The following is a 12,235-nucleotide window of genomic DNA, read 5'->3' on the forward strand; positions in this document are numbered from 1 at the left end:
GACAAAAAAAAAGAGTTTGGTTTGAAATAGATTTTTTATTCCCTTACCTTTTTATTTTTAACTTGGGCGTTATAATAATAGAAGAAGAGGGAATTTGAGCTCTGGTTCTTTTTCATAAAGAGAACAGGTAATGTAACTAAACTACAAAACTCTTATCATTCGCTTGACTTTGATTAATACATTTCATGGTAGGGGTTTCTTTCTTTCCCTGTGCAGTACCCTAGACACATGTCACAGCAAGTGTGGACGACCACAAGTCTGGGTTTCGTTTGAGATAAAGGGATATTAAGCCTGCATTCATGCAAAAGAGGCTTTTAGTCTTATTCTACCACTACAAGCCTGCACAACAAAAATTAAAAGCTCAAAAAAAAAAAAACCAAATATAATATAATAAACAAGTTGAATTAGTGTTTATCTTTAAAAGAGATAAATAAAATAAATCAAAATCAGAAGCTTTGGACTTCCAACTCCCGCAAACTTATTAGTGATTATCAAGTGATATTCAAATCTACAAGACCTGAAATTAACTCAAAGACCTAAAACAAACAAACTTGGAATGAGAACAAAGATTAGATAGACATAAATCATAAATGTGTCCAAAAAAAACCTCCTTGGAGTTGGAAGATAAAGCCGAAGGTATGGGACAAATGTAGAAAGATTTTTTGGTTGGAAACATATGTACACATATTCTCGTCCTAATCCATATCTCCATTTATGCTTTTGAGAGAAATCTCCATCTATGCTTAATTAGACTATCTAGTAATTGAATCAAATAGTTACTTGTAAAATCCAAATATTGGATGGTGTTCTAGTGATAATTTGCTACTTCAGGACTACAAGGTGACACATAATAGAAGAGCGTTACGATTGAAAATACCAAAAAAATGTGTGTGGTATCAAATGAGTGAGTTTGAGCTAAGCATAAGTGGGTTGGATACATAAACCTATTTATACATTTATAACCAATTTAACCAATTAATTATAACCCAAACTCAACCCAATTATTATAAGTAAAACCCAACCTACCTAATTACCCTCTCTCTCTCTCTCTCTCTATATGTGTAAATATATATATATACACACACAAAAATACTACTAAAACCTCAAAAATGGCCAAAATACCCTTAAATCTATAAAATAACCAAAATGCCCCCAAGTTTTCAAAATTACCAAAATACCCTAGAACCCTTTAAAACTACTGAAATACCCCTAAAACCTCCAAAACAACTAACATTACCCCCCAAAACCTATGAAATTACCAAAGTAGCTCTGAAACCTCTAGAAAGACCAAAAAAAAAAAAACCCAAAAACCTCAAAAAGACCAAAAATGCCCTTGAAATTTCCTAAAGAGTTGCAAATTTTAGGGGCAAATTATAGATACAAGCTTTGTGATATACTCTTACTACATAAAATTATCCTATGTTTTATTTTGTAATGCTTACTATTTTGTAAAGCACAAAATTATCATATGCATAGCTTTGTAAGGCATTATCATTAGTTTTAACATAATTTTATAACGTGACAAGTACCAATAATATAACTTATTGGTCATTTTTGGAGGTTTTAAGAGTATTTGGGTCATTTTTACGTATCGTGAGTATTTTTCTCTTTTTTTTTGGGGGGGGGGGGGGGGGGGGGAGGGGGGGCTTTATCATTCTAGTGGTTTTGAGGGTATTTTGGATATTTTAGAGGTTTCGGGTTTATTTTGGTCTTCTTAGAAGTTCTAGGGGTATTTAGGTCATTTTAGAGGTTTGACACACACACACACACACACACACACACACATATATATATATATATATGTATTGTCATTCTAGTGGTTTTAGGGGTATTTTGGTTATCTTATAGGTTTAGGGATATTTTGGTCAATTTGAAGGTTTTGAGAGTATTTTGGTCGTTTTAGAGGTTTCAAGATTTTTTTTTGGATGGATAAATGGGTTTGGATTGATTTAGCCACCCCTAGTTGTCTTATAGTCAATGATGACTTTCTTCGCTTGGGTTCTTATTTGACAATCTAGAAAATCTAGAATGTTTTATTAGTAAAAAATGACTGGTCATATAAGATTTTCTATTGCAAATGTTTGAATACTTGGAGTACACGTAAACATCAAAGAGAGAAAAATGTTATGACCACAACAAAGTACACATTAAATGATAATAAAAAAAAACTAAGGCTATGTTTGTTTAGACCTACAATGATTTTTTAAAAAACAAGTTCATTGTTTGTTGCTATTTGATGCGCGCATAAAATCCTGATAACTAAATAAATAAATATATATATATATATATATATATATGCAAAACGTTTTCAACTTTATGCCCCTTATAGTGTCTACCCCAAAAACATATAAAATTACCAAAATACTTTCAAAACATCTTAATATAACCAAAATATTTGTAACTTTCAAAATACCCTGAAACCCTTAAAATGAAAAAATATATCCTTAGAACATCCAAAATTAATAACAAAAACACTCTAAAATAACCAAATATCCATCAAAACCACCAAATGACCAAATTACCCTCAATACATATTTTAAGTTAGAAAATTCCTTGACAATGTCACTGTCAAATGTGTCTTAATAAATTAATTGACAATATACATTCATGTTTGTTCAAGTTCAAAAGTATTTATACAAAAATAAGTTTAATAGAAGAATTTATGAAGATTCGACTACTCTTCAATCAACCTAAGAATGATCAAAGCTCAATTATCCCTCAATTGAAACTCGATCAATTGAGAATTAGACCTAATGTGTTATTAATTACTAAAGTAGACTATTTGTTCAAAGGTTGGTATTATAGTGGATTCCTTTGTTAGATGTAGTAGGTTACTTTGTAGTGATTTTTCTCTTGGCAACATTTTACTTGTGTTTTTCATTTCGTCACCGTATCACGTATTCATTGTTTGATTTGTAAAAGAGGTTTTGTGTATAAAATCATATAAAATCATGCATATAAGTAATGAATGTATAAAATTATTTAATTTTCTAATATGTTTACATACAATTTTATGTTTAGATAAATGTTATATTTGATAAAAAGTTTATTACATTCATTAAAGATTAACAAATAATTAAATTTTAATTGATAGTTTTGCACTTTGATATTACATGTAAAAGGTTTTTAAATTCTTTGGAGTACAAGTTGAACATTATTTGTTGTAATAATTATATTAATTTCTTAAAAGAATATTCAATGATTTTTTTAATTGATATTTTTTTTAATGAAACTTTTACAAATTTAGTACATGAAAGTAAATAGGGGTTCTTATACATGTATAGTGTATTATGTATTTTTTTTTTTAAATGAAAATAAAATTGTTAAGTAATAGTATGCTGAAAGTGGGAAAATCTCTGAAGCAATTTAGTCAACCCCTAATTCATGTTTAAAATACTCTAAAATACTCCAAACACTCTAAAATGACCAAATATCCACCGAAACTATTAAAATGACCAAAATACCTTCCATAAATGTTTAAAGCTAGAAAATTCCTTGACAATGTCACAATCAAATGTGTTTTAATCAATTCATTCATCCATAAAAGGAATGAATGTATACAATTATTTAATTTTCTGATATGTTTAAGAGCACGTTTATGTTTAAATAAATGTTATGTTTACAAATAACTAAATGCAGGTTGATAGTTTTGTAATTTGATGTTACATTTAATATGTTTTTAAATTTTATGGAGTACAAGTTGAATATTATTTATAGTAATAATTATATTAAAAAGAGTATTCAATGATTGTATTTTTAACTGAGTTTTTTTTAATGGATGGATTTAGTAAGTGTTAAGGATTAGGGGTTGTAATAAATGTATAGTGCATTGTGTATTAATAATAAAAAGATAGACAAAAATTAAATTGTTAAGTAATAGGATGTCGGAAGTGGGGAAATTTCAAAAGCAATTTAATTAACCCCTAATTTTTGGAGAAATATTTTTTGAAAGATATATAATAGAAGTCCTTGAATCATTCAAATCCCCATCCTAATCATCAATCGGCCTTGATTTGCATTTTTTTAGGGTATTTGGGTCATGTTTTTGGTTCTAGAGATATTTTGGTCATTTTGGAGGTTTTTAGGTATTTGGCTTATTTAGAGATTTTTGTGTTATTTTGGTTATTTTAGAGGTTTTTTGTTTTTTGCTTTTGTTTTTTTTTTTTTTTTTTTTTTTTTTGATATTTTGGCTTATTTTAGATAATATTGGAATATTTTGGACATTTTAGAAATTTCAGGAGTATTTTGGTCATTTTATAGGTTTTGTGGGTATTTTGGACATTTGGAATGTATTTTAGTCATTTTGGTGAGTATTTTGGTTTTTTTTTTTTTTAATTGATTTTGGAGCATTTTAGAGTTGAAGTGATTTGGGTAAATGATAATTTAGTCATACTTGGATCTAATTGGGTACCTAGGTAAGACCCAATTAATACTTCTGTTAATTGGGTTAATAGTTAATACCCATTTAACCCAATTAATAAATGGGTTGGTTTGGGTCTTAGTTTAGTAGTTGGGTAAATGGATTTGGGTTGATTTTGCCACCCCTAGTTATGTTACAAGTTTCTTAGCATAATCCAATTAGTTTTAACTATCATAGTTATTAAAATCAATACCAGCACTTGTAACAGACTTTAATTTGATCGCACCTTTATTCTAGAAAACATAAGAGGCTTCCATCCAATTTAAATCCTCTAATTTCCTTCAATTTTTAACCACATGAGAAATACATGACAAAAAAATCTCTAATCTTAAAAAACAAATCAAAACCACACAAAACCAAGTGCCACATGTCTCACATCAAACTAAAAATTAGATTTTTCAAAAAACTAAAAAAACTAAAAATTAGAGATAATTGAAATATTTAAATACGAGGGGGATCTTCCTCTGGTGATGTCAAGATTGTTAATGAATATATTCATTTCCCTCTATTAGAAATCTTAACACCTATTATGTCACTTTTTACACCAATTATCACTTTCTTATATCAACTAGCCCAGTAATCCAAGTAATCCAACAAGCAACCAACCATTACCACTTAACAAATCTCATTTACTCATCTCCTTTGTTCATTTGATTATTTAGGGGTAAAACAGAAAAAACCATTGCCATTTATCTTCAAGACTAAGACATATTGCGGAACTTTGTTAGAAAAGAAGTACAAAATATATAACATTTTAGCAGAAGTTTCCCTTGTATGCAACACAAAGTATAAAACCTATTTGGACATGGGTCCTAATCGTCCTATCCATATATACTTGGACCGATGATATCTGCACCTGAATGAACCTGGATGGCGTGTAGGTGAACACAGACAGTACTTCTTTGTTGCACTTGCACCACCTCCATCAACACCTCTAGGTAGCTCAATAGGGGCTTGCTGGTTAACCACCTCCACCGAGGCCGTCCCCGCAGCCCATGCAAATTGCCTTCTTCTATTCTTCCAGTCATGGTTGACACCAACCAAAGGAAAATCCGAGCGACACATCAATATTTCTTCTTGTTATGCTTCTTTGAAAGGTTATGATGTTTTTGATTGAATTAGGATAGCTCCCTAGGTTCCATTCTTATAGCTGAAGGAAAGGAAGGAAGGTAAAGAGGCTAAGGAACGGTGAGGTATAATTTAGGAAAAAGTTTGGATTTATTCTCAGAAAAGGGGCTGCTTTTGTGTTGGCCTTTGTAATTTTTATTTTTTTGGGTAGTGGACTTGTGATCACACACAGGATAGTGCTAAAGTGGTGAAGCTTATCTGCAGAGGCTCACTCTCATATATAGCTGATCTTTGCAGAAAGCATGGGTAGTCAATGACGTATGGTTGGAAGGATCAAACCAGTTTTTTCTTGTTTGGTAGTGGGTTCTGTTTGGACTTGTTGATTTTGGATCAAGTACTTGCAAATCAATCCTTTATACAATTCTTGTTTTGAGGCTAATTAATGTAACCAGGGAAAATTAATCAGCACATGCCTACACAATATCAGCACACGTAAAAATCTTTATAATCACTTATATAACCTAGATCAATCTAGGTACATGTCCAATTTTGGACTCAACACACTTGCACAAAGCACCTCATCCTTTTCATTCCAATCGTCTGTATCCTAATCAATGTACTAAGCAAAACCACCCATATATAAACCCCAGACTGGACAACGTATTAATCAATATAAGTTTCAGATTATTGACTAGATAAAGGGTTGGAGAATTCAGAAAACATTGTCATAACCATGGCCTGATTCCCAAAAGCACTTTCACAAAGATAATTACAGCAAGTAAAAATATGGACTCAACCCTGGTAATAGGGTAACAGAATAAATATTTTTACACCCAAATCACTTTTCCCCCACAATCACAACCTAATTGTTAAACCCCCCCACCCCACCATTACATATAACATATAATAACAGAAGATGCAGGAATCCGGCATGTGGTCTAGAATATTATGGACTATCTGTGCTTTCAATGTGAACATATCCAAACCTGTCTCAATATGTACAGATTGAGGAAACTTAAAGACATCCATTGAACCTTCTAGCTCCGTGGCACCTTGTGCGGCACTCAAATTCATCACTGATAACATAAACAGAAGTAAGTATAAGAAATTCAATGCCGTTTCCATAAATTGACTGCTTATTGTCGTATAGTATACGAAGAAGCGCCGCAAAAAAAGCTCTACCAATCAATTACCACTGTCCATAACTGCACAATAATGACTAAATTGCAAGCGGCCATTGCATGCATGTGCAACAAACCAAAATTTTTTACAGCAATTAGATTATACTTTATGGTGCAGTTTGAGGAAAGTAGCCCATTGTATGCATGGATGGGGTCATGGTCAATCTCCATTGAAAAGTTCTACAGTTTATATAAGGATGGTTATGGTGTGTATGCATAGATATGTATTGTCATTCTTTAGATCTAAAATGGAGACTTTGGCCGACAAATAGAAATGAATAATAAGCTTATTCTGCTTACCCCAGCATAACAATTTTGATGGGCAATGGTCTGATTAACCGTATTTACCAACACCTCACACGATACTTTAGCCTGTTAAAAAATTACAGTAAACACAGTATCAGTAAATTTGAATTGTATTCTGAAAACATGGGAAAGTTAGAGAAATTGGAAGGATGGTTAGAAAGTAGAAACAATAAAATGTGGAGTACCAGCATATAATTTGGTATGGATTACAAAAATACTAACTTGTTATTTTCTTTATGCAGGGCAGAAGAACAGACTCCAAAACCAAAAGTGTTGCATCACCAAATTACAATGAGAAAATGGATGCATTATATAGATCTGAGGGAAAACTAGACAAGGGATGGAACTCAACTTCTTCCATTGAGAAATTATAAAATAAAATAGAAAGGAAAAAACAGTGTGGAGCATTTGCAAAACATTCCATATAAAGCATTTGGGTTAATGATTGTATTACAAAACTGCAAACCAAGTAAATCACCAAGATATCTAGCTCCTCAAAATGTTCTCCTAAATTAAGGCAAATATGCCCATACAAGATCATTCATCAATAAGTAACTTCTCTTGAATGTTTCTAGGCACCACAACTAATCCTCAATCAATAAACTCCAAGGGTGACTGACATTTATTGAACATGTAAACCACAGAAACCAGTACCAAAAGGTGGAACTAGTTCAGAAATGGGCTCCTCAACCCCCCAAAAAAATTGAAAAATCTATTACTCCATACAATTAAGAATTAATATTTTGTAACCTAGCTAGCCTAGCTGTGTCAAAAATTATGAGCTCCACCTCCCCTAAAAAATAAAAAGTTTAGATTTCTTAAATTCTAATATTTAAAAAGAGGTTGAGACTTGGGTGGTTCAAGGAAGCAAAATTTATCCCATATATAAAGTTACAAGAACAATTTATGTGATTAAATTTACAATTCAATAATTTTTTTCAATGATTAAGCAGATTTATTTCACAGAAACAAGTACATCAATCAGTGTAAGAAAACTCAGAATACCATGTTGGAGCAAACTCAAGAGAAACAAACACAGTAACTCACTGCAGCATGTACATGAGAAATTATTGTACGGAATTTTTTTTATTAACTCTTTTGAGCTGGAAATGAAATGACTGATTTATTAAAAAAAATTAAACTTTATTGGAAAGAATGATAATATCTAATAAAAAATTTTGATATTGAGAATCCCAGAAAGAGAATCTGAATTAAACACATGACTCAACTTCCATTCAGTCTTAAAGAGTATAAAGTTTTTCACAGTTCACATAATATCAGATTTTTGTGAAATGTTAGTTTCTTAAGATGTTTTTATTCACATTAAGATTATCATATTGATTTGTTACCCAAATTGCCTTAAAGTCTTTTACCAAAATATCTTTAAAACTTTTAGCATGACCAAAATAACCTTAAGACCTTCAAAATGACAAAATACCTAAAGTAACCTTAAGATCTCCAAAATACATCAAAATTTAAAACGACTGCAATACCTGTTAAAATTTTAAAGTAAGAAAGGTACATCCAAAAAAGGGCCAAAGCCTTCAAAATATTCCTAAGATTTAAAAAATGACAAAAATATCTCTAAACTTCAAAACTAACCAAATATCTTGAAACCTCCAAATGATTCAAATAATTAAAATCTCCACACACACACACACACACAAAAAAAAAAAAAATCCCATTATCTATTAAAGTAAAGACCATTTTTTAGACAGGATTCAAGACAAAAATCCCATGGGCCTTGGTAGGGGACAATGAGAACTGATTCGAAAAGACAAGAATTACAGCATCTATAACTCTTCCTCAAACGAATCATACCCCACTTTGTACCAATTCAGTACACAATCATGACATTAACTTCCAAGTTTCTTTCTCAAATAAAAATAAAAAAAACAAAAACAAAACAAAAATGTTGAACCTCCCTTACAGTTACAAGTTAGCATTTTATCTGTTTATCTTTAGCCTAACTTATTAACAAATTTTCCGGCAACTTCAACTTCAATTTTACTCAATCGCAAACTAAAATTAACTTCAAAGTTTTAACCTCCCTCACCCTAATATATATATATATATATATATATATTTTAAATTTCATTATCACACGTTATTTACAAGATAATAGTAAAATGAAGCAGTAATTTTTTAAACGGAGACAGTTTTTACCATTAGTGGGACTTGAAGGATGTAAACGCCAAGGTGGCCTTTAATCTCCGTGACTGTATCAAACGGCACCGTACCCTTAGCCAAGTCCTCAAGCAAGAACACCACGTCTGACAGCAGCTCGACCCCATCGAATTCCAGCACCGCGTCCACGTAGGACGACCCTCTAGAGGTCACGTGACCACTTTCAGACCTCACGTGACCAAGCCTCTTCCCCCTATAGCCGACACCAACGTCGAGAAACGCGTAGTCCATAGAATACACGTCGGTGTTCCGAACCTTAACGGTCACGAAGATTGAGATGTCCACGGCCACGCGCGGGAACGTGTGGACATGCACACGGTTCAGTTTGAACCGCATGATCTTCACGTCGGGATTGCACGGCCATAAGAAGAACACGGTGGCGGCTAAGAGGATTAGTAAAACGGTACAGAATATGCGGCAACGGTTTCTGTTGAAAGGCGGGTAGTATGGGGTCAAAACGACGTAGTTTTGGTGCGGGGGTAAGTGGGTGTGGGTGTAATACTCGGCTTTGGAATGTGCCAATGCCATTGTGAATTATGACTTACAAGGAGTTTTTTTTTTTTGGCCCTTTGGGCTTTGGGGTATAAACTATAAGGGTTGTAACTTAGAAATTTTGTTGAAAAAGAATAAAAGAGTTTTAAGATTCTGTGAACATTGTTTTGGTTGTTGTTGAAACTTGAAAGGGATAGGTTGGTGAAATGAAAGGGTTTTGGTACAGTTTTGTTGGTTTGTTCTTTCATTTTTTGTTTTTGTGTAAGGAAATTGTGGTGGGGTACCCTGCCAATTTCCTAGTAATAACTTGTTTGTAACATTTTTTTTGTTTGTGACATTTTTTCAAAATTATTGAAGATGTTGACTAATGTGGGAATGGGACTTTTGCGTGATAAAATTGATAAAAATGGATTGGGGTTTTGAATAACTTCCACATGATTGTCAAGATTCATTTTAAATAGTTAATTTTTTTTTTTTTTTGACAAAATTTAACTACAAAATTTATTGTAGTATAAAACTATAACCTTACTTAATAAAATAAATATTACTATATATTTTGAAAATCTAACCGTTAAATTGCATGTTCTTTACATTCTTCATACATACTAGCCTCTGAGCACGCACTCACGCGTGTGCTCAGAGGCTTTTCTATTTTTTGGATAAAGATTAATAATTTGTATTTATTATAATTTGGGATTTCTACTTTTTCCAATCACAAATAAAAAAAAAAAAAACTAAGAGTATAATGAAATTTTAAAAAAAAAAAAAATTGAAAAAAAAAGGAGGACAGAAGAAACAAATACATCGTGATGAAGTAAAAAAAAAAAATACGTAGGGTGAGTTTTGTAGATTAGAGAAATTTTAAAACTAACAAAAGAATAATCATATTTTGTAGGGAGTTAGTGAGTAGAAGTAGGAATTTAAATCAACGTAAAAGTATGAGTTTATTAGAAGTAGGAAGACATTTCAACGTAGAAGTAGGAAATTATTATTTTTGTCAATTTACTATTTTAGCCCCATTTTTAAATTTTAGGTAGGGGTATTTTTTACAAAAACAAAAGCAATAATTAACTTTCTTTTTCCAATTTACTATTTTAACCCTATTTTTAAGTTGTTAGTTAATTAATTTAGGGGTATTTTTGACAGGAAAAAAAACAATAACTAACTTTCTGAATCCTCTTAATATATACAGGGTAGGGGTATTTTTGACAGTAAAAAAAGCAATAACTAACTTTCTTTTTCCAATTTACTATTTTAACCCTATTTTTAAGTTGTTGGTTAATTAATTTAGGGGTATTTTTGACAGAAAAAAAAGCAATAACTAACTTCTGAATCCTCTTAATATATACAGATATTAAATTTTCTGTTAATCAGATATTATTTACTATATGAACTATAAGTTTATATTTTATGCATAATTTTAAATTACAAAAACTTGCAATATAAACAATTTGTTGATGACATAGTTATTGATCTTTAATTTTCAAAAAATTTTGCAAGTATTGAGGATATAAAAAGAAGATGTAATCCAATGATAGATATTTGTTGAAATTCAACTTCAATAAAAAGATATTGAGTAAAGTTGTAGCCTTAGGCTATAACTAATTCTGTAGCTAAATTTTATCATTTTTTTTTTCATTTATCTTTACATTCAAAATTTTGAGTTCATTATGATTATCAATCAAAGATTATAGGTATTTATAATATGCATATTTTTAGATTAATTATAATAGGCATTTTATATATTATAAAAATTGCCATAAAAATCGTAACTCGTGTTATTTTGCAATGACAAATTGACAATCATATAGAAGGAAATATTCAAGCTTTGCAATGTGAAAGAGGTGATTTTTTCCCCTTTGTTTGAGTTTGGGGCTCTAAGATTCTCTCTTATCTAATCCATTAACCATTATGACTAGTAGCATTTTTAATTTTATCATGCCAGCAAACAGATATTAAAAAACAGGAAAAAAGTTAGTAATATTTTATGGTTTTTTTTAGATGGTTAGAAATATATATATACAATAATATACTACTATAACATTACATCTCGAACATCTCCTCTGTTGAACCCTTAAAACAATTTGTGAATGGAGACATGTCAAATGAGCTACAACTACAAGGCTTTTTACTTTTATGATCCTTATTATTGGTAGTTGAGATCAGAAATCAAGGATGAGATTTTAAAAAAAAAAAAAAATAGAAGTTTAAATATATTATTCTTTTATGATAATTTGATAGGGTCGACAATAAAAGTGAGGAGTTGAATCTCTGTTGTTATAAAAGAGAGTAGTCGATATCACCAAGCTACAAAACTTCTTAGTGAGCTTACTTAGTATGCAATTTTTTCTAAAAAACACTTGAAATTCCCACAGTTTTTTTTTTTTTTTTCCCTCAAAATCGGTAGTGGACTAGTGGAAGTAAATGTTTAAAATTTCAAATAAAATCTTTCTCACGCTTTCTAGCAAAACGTTTCGAAGCTCGCTCAGGTTGTAAGATAGAACTTCTCCAACTCATGATTCAATCAGTTTCGAAATATCCAAGGAGTAATTTAACTATTTAGTGCATAACGTTAATGGAC

At 30.9% G+C, this 12,235-nt stretch overlaps 1 protein-coding gene across 1 annotated transcript; it reads right to left on the reverse strand.

Moving 5' to 3' along the window:
• Positions 1–5,973: 5,973 nt before the first annotated feature.
• On the reverse strand, positions 5,974–9,780 carry LOC115963068. The gene is made up of 3 exons (XM_031081957.1): positions 9,142–9,780; positions 6,970–7,041; positions 5,974–6,564 (listed from the first exon to the last, which is right to left on the reverse strand). Exons 1-3 carry the CDS (start codon positions 9,688–9,690, stop codon positions 6,562–6,564), a joined length of 624 nt encoding a protein of 207 aa, XP_030937817.1. The 5' UTR covers positions 9,691–9,780; the 3' UTR covers positions 5,974–6,561.
• Positions 9,781–12,235: the final 2,455 nt, after the last annotated feature.

Source organism: Quercus lobata, chromosome 10 (assembly GCF_001633185.2).
Source record: "Quercus lobata isolate SW786 chromosome 10, ValleyOak3.0 Primary Assembly, whole genome shotgun sequence".
Lineage (NCBI taxonomy): Eukaryota > Viridiplantae > Streptophyta > Magnoliopsida > Fagales > Fagaceae > Quercus > Quercus lobata.